At 49.9% G+C, this 26,469-nt stretch overlaps 1 protein-coding gene across 7 annotated transcripts in view; it reads right to left on the reverse strand.

Moving 5' to 3' along the window:
• Positions 1–26,469, reverse strand: part of LOC127071855 (amyloid beta A4 precursor protein-binding family B member 1-interacting protein) — a 94,072-nt gene that overhangs the window by 10,193 nt on the left and 57,410 nt on the right. For 5 of the 7 annotated variants that reach the window (XR_007785259.1, XM_051011609.1, XM_051011606.1 and 2 more), the window contains one exon: positions 12,045–12,144. Coding sequence is in view for 6 of the 7 variants with exons in the window: in XM_051011609.1 (XP_050867566.1) it covers positions 12,045–12,144 (100 nt within the window). In the remaining variant the exon portion in view is untranslated. Of the gene's footprint in view, positions 1–1,356; positions 9,539–12,044; positions 12,145–15,311; positions 15,497–26,469 lie in introns of those variants that run through there. The other 2 variants (XM_051011610.1, XM_051011612.1) reach the window with 2 other exon arrangements.

The following is a 26,469-nucleotide window of genomic DNA, read 5'->3' on the forward strand; positions in this document are numbered from 1 at the left end:
CAGAAGGGAAATGTGTCGAGAGAGAATACGTCGTACGATCGGCTTCCGCGTATCGTGCCTCTCTCGTTCGTATTAAACGAGCGAGCTCGACGCTACAAAGTTCGTAAGCTCGGTTCGCAGGGCCGTATCCTGCTTCGCCGAGTGAAAATAATTTAATATCCGGGTGGCACGGTGATCTTCGCCGCGCGTTAACGTTCAATAATACATACGATCGAAAGTACGATTCCCGTGCGAGTAGATATCTCGAAGTCGACGTACGAATAATAGGACGCGTTCCGTTGGATGTATTATGAATGAAATGGAAACCGGAAGCAGAGTGGAACGCGTTGGTCGTTGCTCGCTCGTTGCACTTTCCACGTCGGCTCTGCGGCGATAACGTTAACGAGGAGACTCCTCTTTTGTTTTACCGATGTTACGTACGAGCCTGCGAAAGAAAGAGAACGATGAGAGACCTCCTCGTCGAGCGGTTACCGTTAAGAAAACGTTACAGTGCCAAGGGGAACGTCGCTCGTCGTCGTCGTCGTCATCGTTTTTGCCTGAAACCATTCGAAAGTACGAGGATGACGTCGACGATACGAGGCTCGGCGCGAGTCGCTCGAAACGAGTCTCCTTCGTATTCCGTACGAGGATGCTTGCTTTCTTGACGCTAAAGCGACTCGAGGGGCACGTGAGTCACGGGCTTCCAAACGGCAGAAATATCCTTACTGCTCGCGTAACACCGATCGACCGATCGAAAGATCCGGCTGCGCGCGATCCCTCGACTTTAGCGCTTCGTGGAAGGATACTTGTCGTCGCTAATAATAAGACGAGGCTCTCTCGTCGACGGATTTTGAGTTACGAGGAAAATCGTGGATCTTGGAAGAACAAATCGGCAAACATTGTTTTCGACGAAGAGAGCGGACTACGGACGTCTTTCCGAGAAAAGTTAAACGCGCTAAGTCGGCTCGCCACTACGACGCGAAACTACGTGATCTGTGGAGGAGGCTCGGTAAAACGCGCGTTTTGTTTCTTCGACCCTCTCGCCCACGGTTATCGATTTCGTTCGCTAAAAAAATAACGAATCGCTGCTAGACGACGAAGATATTAATCGCGATACGTACACGGCAAAAAAAAAAGACGACGATCCGCAAAAACAAGGTCCGTGTTTTGAATTCGTGCCACGGGATATCCCGACGAGTTCATCGTTCGTCCATCGAAACGAAGTACTCCCGATCTTTCGATTACGACGCTTTTTTATCGGCCGACGACACATCCAAACACGAGATTCGTGTATACGACCGAACGCCGTCGTTCGTCATCGGCCACGGAATTTGAAGGGTACGGCGGTACGCGATTATCTAGTCGTTACGTCGTTACCTTTGACAGTAAGATAACCGAGTATGCTGTCGTTGCTACCAAAGTTCGTCAGCATTCTAGAATCGCACGAAATGGAAAGCGATCCTCTCGCATTGGTTCCACCGTTGCCACTGATCAACATCGCGGAACGCTATCGATTCGGCGAGAACGACGCGGCGATGTTGCGACAAATAATAAATCCAGCTAGGCTTTTGTTTCTCCTCCTGCCATTTTGTATCCAAGCACGTGCGAGAAACGACGAAACAAAAGGGAGCGGAGCCACGGCGATTGTCCGTCCGGCACACCGGCACTCGAGAGGAAGTAACGATCGATGATCGATAAAGCCCAGGACCGAGAAGAAAATTGATAAGGCGTTCGAAGAAAAGACGGGAGAAGACCGTACGTAGATACGCGCAGCGCGCGTGACAACGTTCGACTGAAGGCCTTAAGGTGAACACTCTCGCCTCCTGCCCCGAGTTTTCCACGCGGACGCGCCTTCGCGCTTGCGTGTTGGTACGATTCTATAGCGTTCGTGTGAACGAACGCGCTGCCACACACGCTCACCGTCCTTCTCTCTTTCTCTCTCTCTTCTACGTACGTGAGCGAGTACGCTCTCCAACCCGAACGATGCACACGCGAATAACACTTGTGCAAGCCCTGCCTGTTTATTATCAGCTACCACCGGTATCGTTTCTCTCCTCGGCCTGGACCGTTCGACCGAGCGAATGCGACTTTCTGCAAATTATAGGAGCCCTTTGTCGTCTTCGAGAAAAAAATATATACGTATTTGTATAATAGAAAGTGCCGTATTAATCGCGGCTTTTTAACAACGATCGAAGAAAAGCTTTCCAACGTGCGAAACGCGTGGGCGCAGCTCGTTCCGGCGTTGTAATATTAGTGGCAGGCGACTTGACGGAGCAGAAAATTTGTATTGATTGAAGTGTGGGCGCCAGTGGCGATTCGACGAATTACGAAGGATGCCGGCTGGAGCAAGCGGGATACGCGTTCCGAATAATTCGTTCGTTGTCCAACCCAACGTAAAAATCCTAATAAATCTTTCGCGACGATCCTAGCTTTTTGCGCGCTTTTCCGATCGCAACTATATATTTTCTTTTTTTGGTTTTCGTTCGTCCACCGCGAAAATGTCCGCCAGCGACCGGCGGGAAATGGATCGTTTGAAAATATTCTCCCAAAAAATGGACCGCGGAATTTGTTTTTTTTCCGACTTACGTCGCAGAGATCCGCAGAGAAATTTTGCGAACGCGTAGCGGTATGTAACGCGTCCGGCAGGCTATCAAAAATTTTCTTTCGATATTGTACATTTTGACGAGGTATTAGAGAAATATCGTATCGACGGAGACGTCTTTCTTCGCGGGGACGCTCGTGCGCTCGCGAACAAAGAACGCCGATGCTCGTCTCGAGCGTCCTATCTACGTGACGAGACTCTTCGGATTCAAGGTCGATCGCCGAGAGATCGAGGAGAATCATGAGAAAATAAAGATCGAGGGTCGATGTCGTAACCGCGATCGGTCGTGCAAAACGTTAGATCGCTATTATTACTCGATTTTCGCAGTCGGCGAACGCGCCAAGGCGAGTTTCGATCGCCACCCAAGTTCGTTCACCCTCTCTCCTTCTCGCGATTACGCGAATGCGAGCGCGTTAGTTCGATAAGCTGGAATAACCCGTATTAATCGAACCGGAGTCGTGCATTATCGACCGAAGGCGCCCGCTCGATTATTCTTTCTTTCGCCTATCTTTCCTCGCGTTTCCCTTCGCGATAGAAAATCTTTCCGATAGCTTTATTATTGAGCGCGCCGATGAGTCGACTCGCAAAACTCTTCGATCTGTCGTCGCGAACGTTTCTATAAAATAATTCGCTCGGACGGATGGCGCAATCGATCGAGACGTTTCAGAGGACAGTCACGCGCGCATCGATCTCCGTCGATATTCGACGCGAAGAACGACCGCATTACTCGGCGAGAAAACGCGAATTCTAAGGGGCGATTTCGCAAGACATCCTTCGTTTCTGCCATAATACGATCGAACGTCGTCGGTTTCGCGATTAACTCGATTATTTCCGAATCGAAGCGATCGAGCGGCGTATCGACCGCGAGCGAGTTTCCATCGAGAATAAAGAGAATGAGAAAAAGAAGTAATAAGGTAGCGCTCGGACGATTCGCGTGCGAGCGCGCCTTTTATCGGCAATCCTTCCAAGTCGGTTTGCTTCTGTCTCGCCATAAGCAAAAGAAAATCCTTGCGAGATCTCCAACGACCTCGCCGTTTCTAGACGATCTTAAATCTCGAGACGCTCTTGCGACGTCTTTCAAACGTTTTTTATTCCCTTTTTCTTCCTCCTTCGATGTCCAACTTTGTGCGTACATTTGCATCCCGTACAACGTCACGAAATTATTATTCTCGTCTCTCGTCTCTCGGACGAGGCTGCGACTCTTGACGAACGACCGTGCAAAAGTTTGCGAATCTTTCTCTCGGTGGAACGAGATTCGAGTTCGACCGAGTCGGAAATCGAGCGCGTAGAACTCGATCGTAGGCGGAGTCTCTTTCAAAAGAGTCGCGTTCGACTCGCGACGCGGAAACACCGTATTTATCGAGCCCACCCCGCGCGATCGGGGCGTACGCGAAAAGAGGCCTCGACGAGCGTATCAAGTGCGTTCGAGTAACGTTCGAGCGCAAATCAAACAATGCGAATCCGAATAATCGAACGCTGCCTCGAGAGTGCTCCACGCGAGGGTATCCAAAGAAAACGAGCCATTTTCCCGAACGATCCGTTCGCGCTCTCGCGTTTCCGAACTTTCCGCCTCTATGCTTCCCTTTATCGCCGTTCCTCGACACCTCCTGAATGATATTTCGAGAGAGCCGACAAAAAAGAGATACCGCGAGAAAAGGCGACTAAATCGTTGCGATACTCGTCAAGGTATCGCAGTATGGAAACGTTCCCTGCCGCGAACGGAACGCTGCCGGAACTAATTTTCGAAGCCGCACCGCCGTGCTCGCGCTCCCTCTCCCTCTCGATCCGCAAATCGCGAACGTAATTCGAGAGCAACCGATGAAAAGTCTACGGCGTACGGTTTTATATGCGTACGCGCGGATCTTGCAGAGAATTGGCGCGTATGTATCGATGGTTCCTTCGGAAATGACTTTTCGCGAGTGCGGTCGATTTCATCGGCGTTCCGTTATCGCTTACCTACCCGCGATTATGTATGCAATTGCAACAGGTGTAAAGCGTCATTAGGTACGAGTTCATCGCGAAACCCATTACTCGCTGGCGAGAGAACGTTGAACCGCTTTCGTTCGTTGGACTTGGCACCTTGGCTCGCATAGACGCATAACGTTAAAAACGCTAACGTGCGATTCGTTATCTTCGAAGCGATAGAGCGTCGAAAGCGAGATACGGTCGATTCGAAAATTCGAAAAATACGTTTTGCGATTTTCCAACGCGCAAGACGTCGATCGAAGCGTCCGGTTTTTCGAGCTCCGCTCGCTAGCAACAATTCCCGGTCGTGTGCTTAATTGGCAAGCTTTGGCCGGTGCGAGGCAAACGACGATGACAATGGAAGGCGGATACTCGTAGCCGAGCGATATGTCGCAATTACCGCGGCAATTTGCCGATACTAGCGTCTATCCAGAACGGATTTTTTGTTACGTCGATGCCAATCGAATCCCGTCGCTTTGTCGCGACGAGATACATCGATACCGCGCGTACGCGTTAATATTCGTTCGATCCTACGATCTCGACGAAGATAAATTTATGATCTCTCCCTGTCCTCTTTTTCCGTCAGCGCTCTAACAGGTCGATAAAGATCCGACCGAATTAAACAACGTCGATCCCGCTTGTCTCCGTCACGCTCGATCGTCGATCGAAGCCGACGACGAACGATCGTCGTAGCGATTCGTCGACGCGAGAAGGCCTTGTCGCAAGTTGTCGTTCGCGAGTAGTTGCTCTTTAAATTACTTCGGACGCGCGTTAAAAGTGAAAACGAAAGGGAGAAGGTCGACTCGAAATCGCGTGAACGCGCTACCCTCGGTTTGTTTAATCAACTAATGAACCCCGCCCACGGTCACGAACGCAGACACTTTTATTCGACTCGCACGGATGCGTTCGCGCGACGAGATCGCGTGCGCACGCGAGCGATTTAGAAAAAGCGTGCCACGGATGCGCGGAAAATCGCGAAAACGGGAATTGGAATTCCGAGGCAGAATTTAATTGGGAAGGTACGCCTTCTCGCTGACGCAACACTTTTTCATTAGCTCAATTTCGTAGATACGCATTGCGCTCTGCTCAGAGGGAGAGGAGATTGGAACGCGAAGGAAAAAAAGGAAACGAAATAAAACGGCAAAGAGGAAAATTGACGAACGGCGGAAAGGTGAGAAACAGCGACGATTAGAGGTGCTACCCGCAATTAGGTTAAATGGCGAGCGTAATAAACTCAAAGTCTCAACGGGAAGGCGTCGAGGTGCCGGCGCAAAGCGTTTCGAAGGCGAAGCGTTATTCGCGTTTGCACCTCGCATCGAAACGCGACCCTAATGACGACTGTGAGAACACAATGACGAACGGTTTAGAGCTGTCGTAAGCATACGCTAATCTCGTGTAATCACTTTTGCGAGCAGCGCCCGCAGCGAGTTTCTCCGTAGCCGTTCGTTCGCGTTCGTCGTCAGACCATAACACGCTCGACGAACGGTGCGAATTGTAAATTTCTATCTTTGCGAGGTATTCGAGTCTTGTAATAGCTGACAAACACGCCGATTTATTACGACCCGTCTTTTCCTTCTCGCCGATCTCGAGTAGCCCTCGAGGATTTTTTTTCCGAGGATCGCGACGACGATCCCAGCCGCTTGATCGAGTTAATCGTTCGTCCGGCGTTCTCCGAGTAATCCTAGAAAATGAGAAATTAGTCTTTCCGACCTCGAGGAGATCCGATATCCTTTCGGGCCAGAGGCGAAGGAAACGTCGACGAGGAACGATAGAAGTTGCCAGGCGCGGTGTTTAAGAATGGTACTCGGTGAAAAAGACTTGGAAGAGGATTATCCGAGGAAAGGCGGAAGATCGAAAAGAAGTCGACGATGCGATTCGCCGGGAGACGTTGAAATCTAATACGACGACCGGTTGCACTTCGTATCAAGAGGAAGAGGATGAGAGAGAGAGAGAGAGAGCTTCCAGCAATTTCTACCTCGATCTTACTCGCAACGGGCCGTCGGTCGCGCTGTCGCGTGAGAAGAAATGATTTCTCGAAGAGAATAAATTAGCGAGCCATAAAAGGAAGAAAAGGTGACGAAGACGCGGAGAGCCGACGAGTCGAAGAAAACGAGATGAGAAAGTTCGTGGAAGATGGAAAGAACGAACGACGAGTAGCACTTTCGGTCGATTTACAAAGTGGCTCGCGCTTCCTGAGAAAGAAGAAAGAAAAAGAAAAGGAGGAGAAGAAAGGCACGAGAGAAGAGCAAAGTTAAAGAGGTACTCGCGAATAAAGGAGACATAGAATCTTGCATCGGTGAGAGATAAGAGTTATTTTCCTTTTAGGTCGAATTTCTATCGGAAACGAATTCTTTCCCGTTTAATTCAGCGCTTTAACGAGCACGCGTAGCGAAAAATACGGGTTTACCTCCGTCGTGTTGCGATCAACGTGACTCTTTAATTAACGACACGACGCGACGGATGCATAAGTATTCCAAGGCTTCTCATAAATCATTTCTCGTTACGAGACGAGACGACGCGCTCTCTTTGTCCGAGAGAAAAGAAAGAGGGAGAGAGAGCGAGGGGGAGGAGGAAGATTTATTTATGCCCGAGCTCGTATCGAGACGAATCGTTCGACGTTGATCCACTTAACGACGCGATCGTAAACATCTCCTCTCGAACGGAAGAGAGGAAAAGGATCGTTGAAAGTCTCGACGTTCCGGAATCCGAAGACGTCGGAAAAGTAGAGTTTCCATCGTTATTACCTGTCTCGATGGAAACGGGAAACCCTCCTATTCGATCGCGGAAACCCAGGGAGAAGCCGAGCATCACGAACGACGTCCAGCATCCTCGTCGACGTTAGATCCAGAGCGCTTCGGATTCTCTCGTCGTTCCGGAATCCGACGTCGTCGTTCGATCCGCCGACCATTCGAATACTCGGCTAAATTTACGATCGCTCGTTCCAATTCGACGAGGAAATCGGACGTTCGCTCTTAAATTAAATAGCCGTCATTGCGGCGACGTCGAGTGTGTTTCGCCGCGTCGGAGATAAAGTATCAAAGATCCATCAATCGATTTCGATCGATGGGACGGGAACGTTCGATCTTTGAAAAGAATTTTCTCGTACGGCGCGACGCGAAGGAGACGATACGAAGAACGTAGGAGAATCGCGGGACGATAAAATCGATATTTAGTTGGATCGAAGTCGCACGCGCCGTTTAAATCGCCTCGAATCGATAGGGTGTCCGTTTCGCGCGATAAGACGATCGTAAAGTACTCCGTCGGTATCTACCGTGGCTCGATCGAAGCACGCATCCGCTGCGATTTAAGCGATCGACGAGCAGCGACGTCGGCCGCCGAGTCGCCCACCTGCCCGGCGCGGAGACGATCGTAAAACTCTCTTAAAGGCGACAAAAATTCGCCGCGAAATGTTCCACCGCGTGGGAACCTTAGTCGAGCGAAGAGAAAGAAGTCGTACGGTCTTAGTCGGTCGTTCGATAGAAAACGACCGATGGAAATTGTCTTAGGAATAAGCGCTTTATCGAGGCTTTCTGAAAAATATCCGAAAAGATCCGAGAGACGATCGATAGGAGTCGCGGAGCGTCGAGTGGGCGTTCTCCTTTATTCCTTTCACTCGGGAAACTCCATCCGATATAATATCGGCGATCTTACGACTCACGCTGGGCGTGTAACGCGCACGCACAGATCCTATCTTGGCCGGCTTCCACGAATTCGAGAGGTCCGCTTCCCTTCTATCGGGGAATCGATGAAACGCGCGAAAACGCGCGAGTGGATGAAGATTTAAGAAGCGTTTAACGGAAGTACGATAAGCGAGTTGCGATAAAAGCCTCGTTCGACGATCGTAAAAGTGGTAATCGCGGATGGAGAAGAGAATCGAGCGATCTTTTTTCAAAGGATTTTTACGGGGAGACACGTTGAAAAGTAATTTCAAGACGGAGCTTTATAGCTCGAGACCGATCGATCACCGAGGGCAAGTTCGAGCGACATTGATATTAACGGACGCTCTCTGTGTCACTTTCACCTCGAATTACCGGTTAAAGGACGCGGTAACGCGGTAATCGCGAGCGGACCTCCGCGAGTCAGCGTAGATACGCGTCGGTTAAAAGTATCTCGGACGGTGTACGGTCTTGCATGCAAAAATGTCCGAACCGGTTAGCGAGCCCGTAATAAGGCGTACCTTAGCGCGCGCGCGAAGCGTCGCTTGAAAAAGCGAATTAACGGAGCTCGGACGAATCGATCGAAATTTTTTACGAGAAAAACAATGCGTTACCTTATAGCCCGCTCGATCCTAATAAAGCGTCACGGGTGTAGGCGCGAGAAAAAATTGGCCGGGACGAGGAAGCAAAAGAGGAAAGGATTTGCATATCTCTTAATCGAGGCTCTTCGTATTTCGAGGAGAAACGTCTTTGTAGAAGCGCGCGAGCTTAAAACCGGCTTTCGGCGTTGTTAACGAGCGAGGGTTATCGTCGAGACGATTCTATTACGTCCTCGAGCGTCCTCGTGCACCCAAGTGGAATCGAAGCGAAGTCGCGAAGAATCGACTCGAAAATGAGTTGGCTAGGAAAACGCGTTTTCCACCGAGGGAGAGAAAATTCCCCGCGGTATCGTTTCGCTATATTACCGGACATAAAGGCGCGCGCGCTCGCCGACTCGACGTTGCACTTTATCAGGAGCGCGGGCTTTTACGTCGCTTTTAAAAGCTTTGCAAAAAAAACACGAGCGTTCGATCGGAACTCTCTCCTTTGGTAGACCGATCAAAAGACCACGGGAAAAGCGATCGACTCCTCTTTCCCGAGACAACCGTGTACGTAATCGAGGCGTTTTATTTCCATCGCGAATATTTCTTCGAAGCGAACGAATTAAACGGTTTGGATAATTAACGGGGGCCCGTCGACGTCCACGCGACGAGATCTCGTCGTAGATCGGAGACTCGATGGAGACGCGGGATCTCGTTGGCTTTTGAAAGGGATCGCAGTTTCGTCCGAGCGAAGCGTTCTCCGAGGCGTCGGTGGTAAATAAGTTCCGGAATGCTCGAGAAAGAAGAGGAGGAGGAGGAGGAGGAGGAAGACACGAAACAAGCCGTGGAATTCAACGTTACCTTATCTGAAGAATGCCCGGAGAGGAGCGAAATGGAAGGAGCGCGAGAGGAGGGAGAGGAGACGGAGGTAAATAAGGAGATGCTGCGCATCGCCACGGAATGGAAAAGAAGCACCGACGCGGCGTGCCGGATTCGAGCGACGCTAGCGTAATAGCTTCGAAGCTATTTTAATACGCGCACGCGAGAGAGAAAGGAGAAGAGAGAGAGAGAGAGAGAAAGATGATTGATTAAATTTCTACGAGGAGCCAAGACGCCGCGAGCTCGTAATTGAAGGCACGTTTTATCTATCAGTCGCGATTCTTACGCTCCGCGAATCGGCGCCTCTTGGCGTCGATAACGGTCTCGTTTCGTGGAAACGTCTACGGGTACTCTCTCTCTCTCTCTGTCTCTCGTTCCGGACGAGTCTTCGCGCCTCTAGAATTTCGATGCTCGATCGGAAAGAAAAGGAACGCGCCTTTGTCGATTCGAGGAAAATTCGGGTAAAAAGGTAACGGGCAGCGGATCGTAATTCCGTTACCAAAGCGTTACGACGAAACATCCAAGAGCATAAACTTTTCCGCGAGGAAGAGAAGATACATCGTTCTCCGATATTAAATTCAGACGGCCAGTTAATTCCGCTGGGCGATCGTTTCTTTCTCTCTTCCGTCGATCGTTAGTCGGAACGAAGAGAAATAATAAGCACGTCCCTCTTCTCTTTCTCGCTTCGAAGACGGAATAAATCCCGTGTTACATGTATATAACCATTCGCGCGTATACTACATACGAAGCCGCGCCAGAGCCAGTTCTTCATCGTCGCGGCGAGAAACGATATATTATCGTATCGATTGTCCGCCCTCGAGCGAACTTGCGAATCGAGGGAACGAACGGGCATCGAAGCCGATCGCTGTTATCCCTCGACCTTTCTCGCGCGCGCGTTCTCGACGGAAGAGAGCGAATCGCGCGTAGGTGAAGGATCGAAGGAGAGAAAGGAGGGAGGGGAGAGGGAGAAGAAAAAGCGTCTCGACGCGCGAGTATTAAACTCGAGATCGGTAAGATGGAAGATCGTTGCTTCGGCGTTACGAACGACGAAGATATCGTCGGTGCAATATCGTTTGAAGTAAATATTTGAATCGCTGCTTCGAAGATAAGGGATCCTTCGACGAAGCGTTCGAAAGCTCGGGGAGAGAGAAACGTGCGCGTTGGACGAAAGCCCAGGGAGCTTGTTTTCGGTGCTCGCGGATTTGGGGAAAGAAAAACGACGTTGTATCTCGGAGAGAGATAACGCGGGGAGCGAGAAAGAGAGAAAGTCGCGTTAGTAGGCGAAAGGAAGACGAAAAAGGAAAGGAAGAAGGATCGGCGAGAAGGAGAGGAGGAGAGAGGAGAGAGGAGTAGAGCAAAGTACAAAAGGAGGGGTCATGAAACCGCAGGCCGTCGGCTATGGCAGATTATCGACTGCCGCAACGCTGCGGCAGGGAGTGGGCCGAACGAGGGGCCGGGAGGGAGCAAGGGTGAAATGCGGTATCGTCGAGCATAAATCCGCAGATACGACGTGAAAGCCGACGCCGGGCATCGAGAAGGATTTTTGTCCGAGTCCCTCCTGCCGCCGTTGCTGCCGTTCGAGCTTGTACTTTGAAAGATATTGGATAAAGTCCCGACTCGCTCGCCTTGAACTCGCTAATATTAAATGACACGGGGCTCGTTCCGTTCCTCTTATTCGCGTTTGGAAAAATACGAGCGACTCTCGCGAACGGTAATGGTTCGCGATTGGATCGCGCGGACACGGAAAAATGCGATAAACGCGGCGTAAAGATCTCATTCGATTCTAAACGCGCGTATACGTCGGTGCGAGGATCGTCCGCTCCGACGGCAAATCGTTCGACGTTCGAGCCTCGAATGGTCATTACGTATACGAGTTTGCCGATAACGCCGCTGATTTATGGCAGCAAAACATCGTTATTGGGAACTAATATTGTAGAAAGAACTGTTGTCCAGAGTCTACCCACGCAGACGTCTCGTGTTTTCAGTCTCGTAATTACGCAGAAATAGAAATATTAATATCGCCGTCTGCCTTCGATTTTCTACACTCGGATGGAAATACTCTTTGAACGATGCGACGATGCGTCAACTTTTTGCGCGTTTCAAAGGGACAACGATCTCTAATTAATATTTACGGATCGTTTGTATCGCGAGCCATTCGTCTCGTTGGGTCATTCAGATAGTTCGAGAAATTTTTTCGATCGAGTCTTTGATCGATCAGCGGCGATCGTACGCTGGACGTAATAAAGATCTGTTTGAAACGCGACTCCGCTTTCCCTTCGCCGAGCTACATCTTCGCGCGCGTCGCGAAAAAAGGAGACGGATACGAGGAGAAGAAATCTCATCGACGTACGATCGTAACGTCACCACCAACGGGCTTCTTACCTTCGAGATTGGCCATAGAAAACCTGTAGCTGTCGATTCTCGGAGTATTGATGTCCGAGTTGAAGGGCCTGAGGGTCGCCGAGCTCACGTTATCGAGACCCTGCAAGAAAAAGAGAGAAATGCTGTAAAAACGGCGTTTGCTCGGCTTTAATTCGCATTCCGGAGACGAGGATACGAAATCGATGCGATCCAAACGAAACAGGGACGAAACAGGAGAGGAGACTCGATCGACGATCGAGAGGTTGAAAGGGAATTCGTAAGCTGCAGAGTTCCCATCGGTGATCCTTTCTGGGTCTCTTTAGGTTGGCGCATCTCGGCTGGAAAAGCGATTTGTGGGAGATCGTCGATTGGCTCACCCAATTTCCGCCGGTCGCTCGAATAATTTCACGGCAAAAGGGGTGCGCCGTAGAGTCTCGTTGCAAGGGTGCTATCTCGTGGAAGCGTTCGTTCGAAGAATATTCGAAGGGATCGATCAAGTAGTTTCTATTTTCCGCTGCTTCGTCGGACGAACATCGCCCGGCGACTACGCGAAATGAAACGAGATTACGGGGCAACATCTTGCGCGTAAATCTCTCGTGAAAGCGAATTTCATGGGACGTGGTCTAAGGGACTCCGCTCGGGACATTCGTACGCGCGTGCTTGTGTGTGAGCGGTCGATGAGTCCCTCCGAAGACGGAGGTAAATCGAGACAAAGGAGCAAGATTCACGCCTATTAAGATTCTAGAGGATACCGAGAGCGAGGCTCCGCGAAGGAAAGAGGGAGGTACGTATCCACCGTTTTACCGGGTGGCCAGCACGAAAGACACGTTTTCTACGAAAAGAAAAGAAATTTCTCCGGCGTTCGACGGACGGTCGAGGCTCGCGCAAAAGCCGTATATAGCCGGCGGACTTCCGCGTTTTGAGCCATTAGCTGTAAATAATGTGCGAGAGCCTGCTCGCCCGCGCTCGACCGTGTGTACACGGAGTGTGTTATACGGCGCTTAATCAAGCAGGAGCGTCGTACACGCTGAGCACACAATGCCTCGTACCTTCGAACACACGACAAAATGTTGACTCGGCGATGCTCTATCGAGTGCACGCGCCTACGTGTGTGCGCGCCTATGCGCGCGCTCGAGAACCTTCTCTCTCGACGACTCGAACTATGCACGTACGCCTAACGTGTAATGCGGATAAAATTGAGATAATAAAGATCTTAAATGGAACGTGATAAATTCGTTGAGAAGGTATTATTAGAAAAATGTCCGTTGCAAAGAGCTACGGAGAGAAAACTCGTACGATTATTTGCTCGGCTACGAGACTACTAATTAGGAGAACGAACGAAATTAGGGAACGAAGTTGACTGGCTAACTCGATCGATGCTCCTCCTTTCCGACGAAGAACGTCGAAGATGGAAGCGAGTGCTCGCGCGCGCGTAGAAACTTCGTTAGCGATAAAAGCGACGAGCCGTGTGCGCGTGTACGCGAAAACGCGCACGACCGACTCTCGTCTCGGAGATACGACGCGACGCGGAACCTTGTGACGGAGGGGGACGGAGAGAGATAGGAATGGGACAATTAGGTCCCGTCGAATAAACAGTCTCTTCCTGTAACGCGAAACCCGTGGACGTAATTAAGCGCGTCTTCCGTCGAGAATCGTTAGGTCGATTGCGTCGGGACGAATGGAAACAGGGCACCGCGAGCGGGCGATCGATTCCACGTTCGATAAAAACGACTGGAACGTTTTTCTCGAGAACGGTCGTTCCTTTGATCTTCCGTGGGAAAACAAATCTCTCGTCCGTAGGCAAGCAGCGCGAATGAAAAGAGCAGAGGCGCTGCTCCGGCCGCTTTCCGTGCCAATCCGCTACGGAAAAGAAGGAAGAGAGACGAGGAGACGAGATCTGCTCTCTCGACGGAGATCTTCCGTGGAACTACGACTCTCGAGTGGCATTCGCGCTTTCCTCGAGAAGAACACGGGCCGAAAGAGAGGAACCCGAAACGAGCCTGGCGCCGGTTTATTTTCGGCGAGACCTTCGAACCTTCGTTACTCGCCACCGTCTCTCCGTTCAATTTGGCTACCGAAAGAAGAAGAAGAAGAAGGGAACGAGTTCTCTCGCAAAAGTCGATCCCGTTCCAACGAGGATGCGCAGAATTTTAAAGGATAGGATGGAAGAACCAGCGGCGACTGCGACGACTTCCGCGAGATAAAAAATTGGCATAAATTCGTCGCAACTCCGGCGCGTACAGCGTCTATCGCAAAAAGCGTGGAAGCGATTCGCGATGCCGCGCGAACGGGCTTACGAGGAAAGTGCGTGCGGAGAGCTTAACAGCGATATTTAAATGCCGCCGAGAGTCGGGGGAGGGGGAGAACAAGAGCCGGTGGAGCGCTTTACATACGATTTGCATTTAACATTCCGAGTCAGGAAGATGAATTTAACGTCGAGACTCTCGACGGTGCGTACGCCTCGACTTCTTCCCTCGGTCCTTCATCGATCGTTCGGAGGACCTATTACCTCTCACCGATCATCGTTGCTTCCCCAAACTCCGAGAGCAACTTCGACCGATCGTTCCACGAAAAGTATTCCCGCTCTCGCGGAAGGAAATGAGAGTTACGAGGTGTCGCCAGATCGCGCTTTGCAGCAGTCGCTTGCGCGTCCCGCACGACTTTTAAATCGCGACGAGACTCGAATATTCGGTTCTTCCCTCCGGTACCTCCGACCTCGGTCGTCGTCGGATCGCCGAGCGAACGAAGAGAATTTTAAAAGATCGCGATGACTTTATCCCCCTGTAACGCTTCACGCTCGAGACGAACGTGTTTCATTTGCATTCGGTCAAACGTTCCGTGTAATATCAATCTATTCCTTGTACGATTATTTGCGTAATAAATGAGTTGCCTGCGGAATATATGCTTTCTCGAAATTCAAATATGCGCGTGCGTGTTTCGTTCGTCCATCGGAGAGCGATACGTTCGCGGGGTAATTCGTTTTACGGTACAAAAGCTGCCGCTCGTAAACGTTCAATTCGTTTTGAATTTTCAAAGTCCCCGTATAAAATTTTCAAGAATGACCCGAACTGCCTAATGCATGCATAATTTCGTTCGTCGTAGAAAAAACTCGAGACCCGGGCTCTATTCCTATTCGGTTCGCGCGCCTCTCGTCTCTTCTCGTACCTTTTCTCTTTATTTTTGTCCTTCTTTTTTCTCGTGCAGGTCGAAGGAAACTCGCCCGGGGTTTTTAAGAACGCATAATAAAACGCGAACGCGAGCTTCGGCGAAATACGTAAGCGTACTCACGACATCGTGCGCCTTGTGGCTTTTCCATCGGAACAGCCTGTCCATCTGGACGCGCTGTGAAAACACTCGTCGTGCTTCCGCTGTTCTCTAAGCGTACGAGCCATCGCTTCCTTCTTCGTCTTTGCTTCGTCGGCCGCTATCGATATTATCGGAGCGCGGAGCTCGATCGGACGGAAAGTCACGTGGACGGTTTTCCGACGTTTCTCGCGTTCCTCCGAGAGTTTGGACGGACGACGAGAGGAACCTTTTGAAAGACATCTTTCCCCTCGGCCAGAAAATACCAACGCGAGATCGACGGGAGGAAGAGCGAAAGACGACGCGATCGAGGGTACTCCGACTCCGTTTGCGGACGATCCCGCGTTAACCGCCGACGATGAGAAAGTCTTTTCCCTTCCTCGTAACATCCAAGATTCGGCTCGACGACGCAGCGTTGGCACGCGCGGTGAAATCGCGATCGATTTTCTTCCGAACGATCGTTTCTCCTAACGAACCGGTTAGGACGAGCGCACGAAGGATCGAGGAGAGAGGACTCCCGGCCGTGTTATCGGATCCGTCGTAGTGGTACGAGTACTGGATGCTGATCCGCGAGGGGATTCAGCGTGGAGTCGAGCGGCGTTCCGTCCCTCGCCCTCTCTCGATTCCCTCCTTGCGACGTTCGTGTGCGCGCACACGTTCTCGGCCTCTCTCTTTTGCCTCCTGTCGCGAGCGCGCATGTGCGTCTATCGATTCCGTCGACTCTCTCGCAGGAGCCAACGGCTTTTTTCCTGCGCGAAGGAGATCCTCCTCTCTCGTCCTTTGATCGAGGATCTCTCAGCGACGCCTTGCGAAATTGCGTTCTCTCGCGGATAACGTCCAAACTTTCCCATCAAAGCCGAATGTCTCTCCGACGCCTACGATTTTCTATAGACTCCTCGACGACGCCAAATTTTTCCTCGAACGTCCTCCAAACCAGTTTCCACTTTTCCGACGAAACGGCCAGGGATATTCCTCCTTTGGTCTCGGGCGCGCGACCGAACGTTTCCTCTTCGGGTAACGAGGCACGAGTACCTCCTCGCAACTCGGGGAATTTCTCTTTCCGGGGAATTTCTGTTCCGTATCCTCGTCAACGACGACGCCAGCGACGAGTCGTCGAGGGGGACGAATCAAATCCCTGTGGAACGTCGCACAAGCCGATGACGCCTCGTCGAACGAGGATATTCGATGCGGTCGCTCAGGTGCTGCGTCGACGCTTACTCGTGCGTGCACGCGCGAGCGAATGTGCACTCCCGCGACCGAGGACTGTACCAACGCACCCTCCTCCCCGATTGTAACTCGCTCTCGAAGTGCCCCTCGAAGGATCCCCGCCCAGGTCGCGCCTCTCTCCTTCCTTTCGTCAACGCGAACGTACGCGCGACCGAATCTTCGATAGGATCGATCTGGAAGCCTCGAGCGCGATCGACGAAACTTTAATTCGCTCCTGTCCCGTGTTCTTCTCGAAATAGCCGCGAAGACGACTCGCGACTTAGGGCAGCGATCCGTGCGCCTCGCTGGAGGATATAATGGCAAAGATATAATTATAGACGCGTTGCCAAGGGACGAGAAGAAAAACAGAGAGCAAGTCATCGAGTGAATCAGACGCAGCGCACCAACGACTAATTGTTTTGTACTAATTTTTCCCAAGCGGATGCCCGAGAGAAGGATTAATTCGCTCGGAGGAAAAAAATCTCGCGGGTCGAATTCCACGAAAGGAGAGGCTCGCGTCCTACCCGAGGACCGTTCATTTTTCTCGCTCGATCCGCTTTTCTTCGTTCCTGTTCGTTCCTTCTCGAAACACGATGGAAGATGTAACGACGCAGCTCGCGAGCTCGTCATCCGGGCGTCCATTTTTCTCGACGTTCCGCGAGGAATACCTTCTCGAGATGCTCGGCGCGAAAGCGAGTATTCTACCTCCCAGTAGAATTCGTCGATCCATCAAATCGTACGGCACGACGTTCGAAGTCGTCGGCGTACCGTCGACGATCCATCGACGATCCGTCAGCGTCTTCGTCGATTTCACCAACGACAGAGAAATATGCGACGTCTCTTGTATTGCCAGACACGTTCGCGGATAAACATCCGTCGCAAAGACGCATTCACGTGTTACTCGGCGCACCGTCGTCGCGTGCTTGCATATCCGGTACATCGTGCACGCACACGATCGCGGCTCGACTCGTGCGTGTATCACCTTCGAGGACCGAGGCGATTCATCCATCTCCTTCCCTTTCTTCCGCTCTTTTTATCTCCCTCTCTCTCTCTCCCTGTGCTTTCATACGACGCACACGCCGCACTAGAGACTTGCACGTGTTCGCGCGATGCTTATCTCGTTGCTCTTAGTCGCGCGGATAAAAAGTTCCGTTGCTTCCTTTTTGCGAACCGACGTCGCTTTCTCGAGTACAAGATGTTCGCGAGAGAATACAATATCGGCGCGGTCGAGTCCCGTTTTCGCTTCCTCGAAGCCGACATTCGCGCGATCAAAATTCTCTGTTCTTCTTTGGAGACGAGAGATTGACAGAGAGATGGCTACGATCGATCGAGCAGCCGATTAAGATTTAACGATTCTAGGCGCAACGAACCCTTCCACTAGACGGTACCCATGAGAACGCAGCGGTCCGGAAGTGGCGTTCCTTTAAAGCTCGCCGCTTATCATCGTACATCGTGCGATCTTTCGAGAGAACGAGGAGCATCCTGCTGGCTGAGTCGGCGCGACCCATCTACTTCCCAAAAGTTCGACCCTAACGTTTCGTCTAGTCGCCGACCGATTAACTTTCCCTCCGTCGTTAGAAGGGTACCAGCAGAGATTTCAGGCTCGATATTAAACGCTTATTAACGTCGCTCGATGAACCTTTCCGGGGCTTCCACGTCACGAAAGATTTCTTGAGATCCGTTTCGATTTATAGCTAATTCATACTCGAAGAAAAAGATTGGATCTAGAAACGCGGCGTTACCTCGCGAGGAACGATAAGATCGGTGGATCCTCGAGAGTCTCGAGGAGATACGCGCGTAGGAAGCCGTGCGTGGAAGGAAAATTTTTTTCGAAAGACTCGAGGAGGCTTTATCGAGACGCGCATCTCGCGATCCTCGTCGGGATCGAGAAACGCCGCGTCAGCCGCTTGATAAATTAGATCGGATCTTCGAAACCCTCCGTAGCTGGCACCCTAATATCCATCGTGCCAACCGAAAGCGTCCACCTACGACGTCAACCCTTACTCGTTGGGACGATGGTACCAGCGGCGTGATTAATCGCGCGGCTCGACAAAACCGGTGACGTATTGATTTCGGAGCGCTTTTACGGAGACGCCGTGTATATTCCTAAAAGCCAAACGAGGATCTCCTCTGGTCCGTTCGACACCGTTCGGATTTGATCGATCTGTTTTTAACTTTGAGACGTTTCGAACGACTTCGACGAAAGTTCATACGATACCGCACAGAGCGGATAAAGTTCGAGGAGTCGTCGATCGATAAATCTATCCTACGACCAAAGATAAGGTCGCGATAAGCTGCAAAGTACTCCCAGAGTTTACTCGTTCTTAAAGTCGACCGTCTAGCCAGATTTATCGAATCGTTTAGGCTTTTTCGAAGATTAGGTATCTCGAAAAGGAGTCGTTGTCACGCACAGAGCGTTATTGTTTTTATCAAAAGAATTCATTTTACAAATGCGCCATATACCCTCTCCCCTACCCCCCTCGATACGATTTACCATATCGAATTTCATTTCGATAAGTACGTTTGGCGTTGCACGTACTTTTACGTAAATATACTTACTTCTCGTTGCCCTCGAGTTATTCCCCGATCACTGATAAAAGAAGATTTAATAACGCTAATGGACACGCGAGCCTTTTTGCCAAACTAATAAGAATAAGCAATAAAATGCGATCGAGATTGATACGTGTCCGCCGAGCGAAAAGAACTTTCTATGTTTTTTATACGAATCCTAAGCGATATATCGATTATCGAGTCGATAATCGGGATGCGTTCTCGTTCCGCGTCGTAATTAAGAAGATAACAATTGATATCGAGAAAGCCGCAACGGAGGCGCACCGCCGATCGTTACTTCGTCGCGGCAGATATTTTTGAACGCTCGCCAAAAGAAGGATCCTTTGAATATTTTTCCGCTCGAGAGCAAGATGAGTAACTACCGATGCCGGTGTAACCATTCTCGTTCGACTTGGCTCGAGCTCACCGTCGTCGCATCAAAAGTCGCCCCTTTTCTTATCAGCGTACGGTAAGACGCGACCTACGGATCTCTCGCGAATTTCTTTTCTACCTTTCTTACGATAAAAAAAGAATCTGCGAGAGGAGCTAGGAAAGGAGTAATGAGACGCAAAAATAGACTTTTAATCGACCAAGCCTTGCCTTTTTGGGTCCGACCTCGATTAAACCACGTTGGGCGTTTATTTCAGCCGTCCGTCTTATCGAGACCAAAATTATATTCGCGAGAATACGCCGAGACCCGCTAACGATAGCTCCCGAAGACGCTCCGATAATTAAAATATCCTGTACGTTTCCGAGCGAACTCCCTCTCGATGCCATTTAAACGCGTCGAATAGAAAAAGCACCACTTTTATTGATAACAAATGGGAATAGTCGACGAGATTAATTATACCACCTCGCGAGCTTGACGCTCGCTCGCACGTAACGACTGCGGAGAAACTAGCCACGAACAAGGACTTTGAGAAATTTTTTGCGGACACCGACGATAGTCTTGAACACAATTGGATGATATTGAATTGCCGTCGCAGAGGGAATTGGCTCTTTCGAGGAAGCGCTGGTTCAGTAACCGAGAAACGAGATAAAACGAGAGAGAGAGAGAGAAGACGAGTGCCTATTTCAATTCGTTTATAACGAGCATGGAAAATCGAATCGTCTCGCGTGTTCTCGTGTCTTCCTGCTCAAACGATGATAGAAGAAAGTTAATGGTAATGAAATACAACAAAGTATAAAAGTCGAACGAAGAGCAAAACGACGGAGCGGACAGCGAATGCGAAAAAGTGCGATATTTAAAGGAAAGGCCGGGCGCGAGACAGACTTATTCTTCAAAGTGACATTCAAGGTGATTTAGAAACCGGATCGACGCACACAAGATAGTCATTTACATCGAGCGCTCGGAGACTAACGCATATAGCCGCGCGTATCGAGCGAAACAGACGTACGCGGTTGGTGCGACTAGTCGCTTAGAAAATGTAATATACGATAAAATGATTGCGCGTTTGGAGAAATGGCGGCCATCTTTTTCGTTCGGACGAAGGTACTTAGCTTATCGGCCTTCCGTTTGACGCGTCGTGGCGTCTACAGCTGCAACTTGGACTTCCGTTCCTCGAGCACGACCCTCCGTATTTCCACGCATCCCAATCGTGGTCGTGTGGCCCGCTGGTTTAAATATAGACGTGCTTCTTTCTACTCGTCGTGTGTTCTTCGAGAGCCTCGTCGATTAGAACGTCCCCTCACGACTTCGATGTTAAAGGAACGAAAAGGAAGAAAATGGAGGAGGTGGGGAAAGAAGTAGCATCGTCGACGAAGAACAAGCAGGATGTGTAGGCGCATCCTTTCAAAATGCAAATCGTTTCGAGTTATCGGCCGGCTATTCGAGGACACAAGCCGCGCCGTAGCACCTGTATCGCAAAAAATTCAACGACTTTCGCCAAGAATATAGAGTGAATCCAGAGTTGTCCCTTTAGAACAAAGCCAAGGGAGACCGAACTTAGTTCGAATAGCAAGCGATGTCATTTAGCCGAAAGCAATCGAAAACTTTTCTTGTTCGTTGATTCTTCGTCGCGAATTACGACGTCTAGTTTCTATCGTAAAACGAAGGTCGACGAGCGTCTCCGTTTTAATAATCGAAAATTATACGATTAGAGTTTCGTTAAAGATCGTGAAATTTTTTATAAAGCAGATACCTATTAATTAAGAATGTCGTCGACTTCCGTTTTCTGCTTTTTTGAAACGTACCGCTGACAAAAGCAACAAGATTTTTCTATTTTTACGCTTGTCACGCAATCTGCGTTATTTTCTTCCGTTCGTTTATCTCTCTACCACGAGATATTTGAGCGAAGAGGAAGGACCTCGTTTCTCTTGGAGAATAATTAAACTAAGCGTTTAATTAATATAAATTTCACCTTGAAATTACGTACCGTAACGCAGAAGAAGAAAAAACAATGATAGAGAACAGAGAAATAAAATGCAGTCGTCGCAACATCGCGAATACTCGAGAGAAGAAGATAGGACCGCCGCGGATATTCTCGGCGAAAAAATATCGTCCGACGAACGCGCCGACCATGACCGTCAAAGAAAATTCGTCCCGTGCGTTAGTCTTCGTGGCGAAAGACGCGTTTTCTTTAAGGACGGCAAGAAAGAAAGAAAGAAGAAAGAAGAAAGAAGAAAGAAGAAAGGAGAAAGTCGAGCACGAGTCAGCGGAGAAATAGAAAGAGAGATAGAAAGAGCGAGAGAGGGGGAGAGAGACGCTTCCAATATTAGCCGAACGCGAGTAACTCCACCGTCTATTTATATACCGGGTGGTACACGCACTCTCTCTCGCTCTCTCGCTCTCTCGAAAGAGACCCTCGCCGTTTGCATTCTGCGACGAGCTCCGCGGTATCGCCGAACTCGCAGTATTTTCGTCCAGGGATGATTCAAGCATAGAATTCACCATTGAACGCCCAGACGGTCCGACCATCTAGCAGACATTTGCGAAACCGAACGACCGTGCCAACGTTTCCTTCGGCATCCTTGTCGCACCGTCTTTTCGTCGATCGAGCAATCGCTTTTTCGAGAGATATCGTAAAACATGAATTGGATTTGCATAAATGATAACCAGTAGTGTCGGTTGCTACGTTCGACGAATTCAAAGGGAATTCGACTCGAAAGATTATCATAGATGGACCAGAGAGATCCGAGCGATCGTACTTTCACGGCACGATCCGTATTAGACGAACGTACGTGTAGGTACTCGAAATCGTTCGCGCTTCGTATCGACTGCGGAATCCGCTTGGCGAGTTTCGACTCCTCTTTGAATCGTACTAGAAGAGACCGACGTTTACTCGGACTCTTCTTCCGTGCCAAGACGTCCCTAGTACCCTTGCACTCGGCAGAGAACGTTCGCGACGCTGCCTCTATCTCTCTCTCGTCTTTCTCTTTCTCGTCGAGTAAATTTTCTCGAGATCTCGAACGCCGTAGCGAAGCCTCGCGTGCTCGCGAAGCATCTCTTCTTCGTCCTCTCGAGATATCCCTCTCGAGTTTCTTTTATTCTCTCTCTCATTCTCTTCCTCTTATTTTATGGACGCTTCTACGTATCGGACGCGATCACGTACATACCACGATCCGTTATCGACTAGCTTTTATCTCCGATCGATATTTATCGAATCGTCCATATATCAATTTTCGTCGGACGATTTTTCGATAGCCAAAAATTCCTTTTCTTTTACCCGTTTTACCGAGAAGAGGATGAACGTTCAAACGACTCGTTTGTTTCTTCGCGACGTTCTCCTTGCACTTTGATCGCTTTCATCGAGTTTGCGGAGAGTTCAAATAAATTTGCGCTTGGTCAGACTTTGAGATTTTTTTTCTCAGCCCGAACAGTCGACCGTCCGCTTCGCAGAAACGTCCAGGCCGGAAAGAAAACTTCCGACGATTACAACAGAGCTCGCTTCCGGGTCGTAGTCAAATATTTATATTACAACGGGCTGCCGACGGACGCGATATCGGTCCGGAGCGGATTATATCGATTAGTCGAAGTAAGAATAATCGTGAAAACGAATGACTAGTAAAATTTGATACGTGAAATCTATACCCAGGTCGAACAAAATTCTAACTAAAGTCAAGTTCCGTGAACGTTTCAAAACGCATCGTCTTACGATAATACGACTTTCGAGTCGAGACCAGCGTCGGCTTCGCGTCTGCGGCAAGAATAAATTACGTCGGCGGGAGAAAGAGGGAGAGGGAGGGAGAGAGAGAGAGAAAGAGAGAAAGTCATAACGTTTCTCGAAACGTCGCGTCGTCCCGCTACACGAGTATCCTTCTCGGAGGCGTAGCTCGCACGCGCGGTCCTTGAATGCTGGAAAAATAAAAGACGGGATACAGGAGACGGGGAAGGAGGAGGAAGAGCACGGAGTGAGTCATCGAAGAAGGTGCCCGAAAGAGAGTAGAGAGGTGGGCCGTGGTAACAAAGCGTCGTTAAGAAAGGTGCGGGTGGCCTCTTCCAGCTTCTTCTGGCCGTCTCGTTGTTCACGGTTTCGACGTTGCGGAGTCTTTCCTTCCTTTCTTCCTTCCTGGTGGTAGCTCGTTCTATCGGTGGACACCGACCGTGCGGACAAAGGAATACTCTCCCTCGAATTCACCTGCGCTTCGAGGAACATGGACGGTCGACGCGTTTTCTTCCGCGAAGAGATTGCGAGCCCGACTAGAACCTTCGTCTCCCGCTTTTGTCCGTAGGTATATACGACGGATAATAGCGCGTTGCTATCGAAATGAATTATCTTTACGAATTCGCGGGGAGAGAGAGAGAGAAAGAGAGAGAGGGAACATTCGAAGCGACGCGTACGTAGCATCGATTTTCTTGGAGCGACCGAACGAGCGGAAGGTCGACGTTTTTATCGTTGCCACCAGAAGGGTTTCACCCTTCGACGTTTCCGAGGAACTTTGGTGAGAGAGAGAGAGAGAGAGGAGGAAAGAGGTGTAACGTCCTAGCACGAAGGAACCACCCACGTAGGCCGTGAAGGGGTATGCGCTTTAAAGGTCCCTAAGAGAGACCTCGAAGCGGCATCAAAACTCTGCCGTTCCGCTTACAAACGGCCAGCCCTTTTTCACGCTTGTAAATGGGAGAGAAAAAACGTTAAAGGGAAAAAACAAGGGCTCGAAGGGATGGAAAGATCGCGTTACTCCGGTACGTTTCGAAGATGTTCCCGTCGAGCACGAATATACGCACGTTTTTTAAAAGACAATAAATTTCAAACGCGAGCAACGCTTATCGTCGCGTACGGACAGACGTGTAGTTACATATTTGTAACTAAGCGAGGAGGTATAAATTTTGAACGACTCGTTCGCGGACCGTCGTTCGCGCGAACGATATTCGATGAATATTCAACGAAAGACTTGTGCGCTCGGCGCGATTCAACGTGATCGAACTACCAACGACGAATGTTTATTATTAAATACACCGCAGGCGCCTACGTTACAACGTAATACCCGCGTCTCTCGGACCTTTCAAATTCGCATTACCGGACGTGGTACGACCAAGTCGCTCGTTAAATCGTTGCATCGTGCGCGAAGGATGACGTTACGCCCGATGAGCTCGTCGTTGCTTCTCCATTTCCTCTCCGAGCGGGGTAGTCTCGCGATTTCTCTTTCTCGCTACCCCAGTTCGTCCAGGCCGATGGAAATAAAAGCGTTGTTTATTTTTCGCGGAAGGTACACGTCCGTCCCGAGGACGAATCTTCGAGGGGATGCTTTTGAATAAAAGCCACGGTAACGTCGAAAAGCACGCTGGGACGGAGGACTTTGGGAAGCCCTTTCGAATTCTCCGCGAATGGAAGTCGATTCCTTCGTTCGTTTTAATACCGCGAAAGGGGGAACTCGGTTCGGGATGGAAATTGGTTCGACTGGCTCCAACGAACGATAACCGTTCGAAAGAGTAAAATGGACAGAAGGTAGGGAATTTTAAACCGATCGATCGTAATCGGAGCTTCTTTCTCGCGGTAAAAACGTCTGCTGCCGAGCGACCATTAAACTCAACGCGGCCGAGCGTAGTCCGTAAAATAATTCCGGTTATCTACCCACGCCGAAGCGGACGCTAATTTATGCCGACGACATTTCGCTTCGTAAGCGTGCGCGCGTGCGAAAACGCTCGATGAGAAAGCAGGTCGTAGCCCTGACAAGTCGGAGCAAGAGACGGGAAGGGGGTGGTTTACCCACGATGGGAAGGTAAGTTCTGCAAGGGCATAAAGGGATCGCGTGCCGCAGGAATTTATGCGTCGACACGCGCCAACGTTGGCTCGCATACGATTTAGCAAATTTTCGGAAGCGAAGCTCTAACTTTACGGGCGAACGACAGGGCTATTAAAAGCGTCTACCAAACTCTACCGTTAATAAGCTACCCTTCCCTATCCGCCGACGTTCGCCTCTCCCTTCGTCCTTCCGTTTAACGATTTTCCAAGAAAGGCTAACCCGAAGAAATTCTTCTTCTTCGTTAGGCCGACGAACGTTCACGAAATATCTTAACGGTTTACGTTATAATTTCAATATTTTCAAGGAATATAAGGATCCCGAATTAACGACTCCGGTAAAGGGAACGTAATCGGACACCATCTCGTTGGAATATTTCTTACGAGAGGCTCGGTCAAGACGATTTTCGTCCCGCCCTCGGACCGTCTCTCGATTACGAGTCTCCCGATCGTCTCTAATCCGGACATAAAACGTTAGATTTTACGATGGTCGATTCGATGGACAATAGCCGCTCGGATATCCTTACGTTCGAGGATAGAGACGAATCTAACTTCTTAAAACATCGAAGACGCGCACAATGGAGCGTGTGAAGTGTAAGATAAACGATGACTCGTCGATCCGTAGCTCGAAAGATCGACTTAACGCATTAAAATTCCTAGAGAACTTGACGTTCCGATGAGCACAACGGGCACGCTCTTCCTTTCATAGATCTGGCATTTTTATGAAGCTCTTCGAAGAACGGGAGGTAAAGAAAAAAAAAAGAAAAGAAAAGAAAAAGTCTAGGACAAAAGAAGAGAAAATTGGGAAAGGATCTTTTTCGTGCGGAATAAAATATGCGAACTTGACCTGTCCCGCTGACGAGCGATAGACGTACGGCCGGACAACATTTTCCCATTGTCCTATGAATTCTAAAGTCCCGAGACAGCTGTGAAGCTTTCGTTTCGAGAATCGTGCCCTACGGATCGTTGTTCTTCTTAGAGCAAAATCCAGCTAGAGCACGCGGTAATAATTTGCCCTGGCAGCTGCGCGACATCTGCGGACTCCGTTCCGTTCGACTCTCTTTTCCTTCGATCTAGCCGAGTAATCGTCCCGCGAAACTCCAGCCTTTAAATTCGTAGACGAGCTTGTAAAATATTTTGCTTTTTCAGCGTTCCACAAAAAACGCAAATATCGGTGAAGTCGTTCCTCGTCTGAAAATATGTAAAGG

The sequence above is a fragment of the Vespula vulgaris genome, chromosome 23, assembly GCF_905475345.1.
Source record: "Vespula vulgaris chromosome 23, iyVesVulg1.1, whole genome shotgun sequence".
NCBI lineage: Eukaryota > Metazoa > Arthropoda > Insecta > Hymenoptera > Vespidae > Vespula > Vespula vulgaris.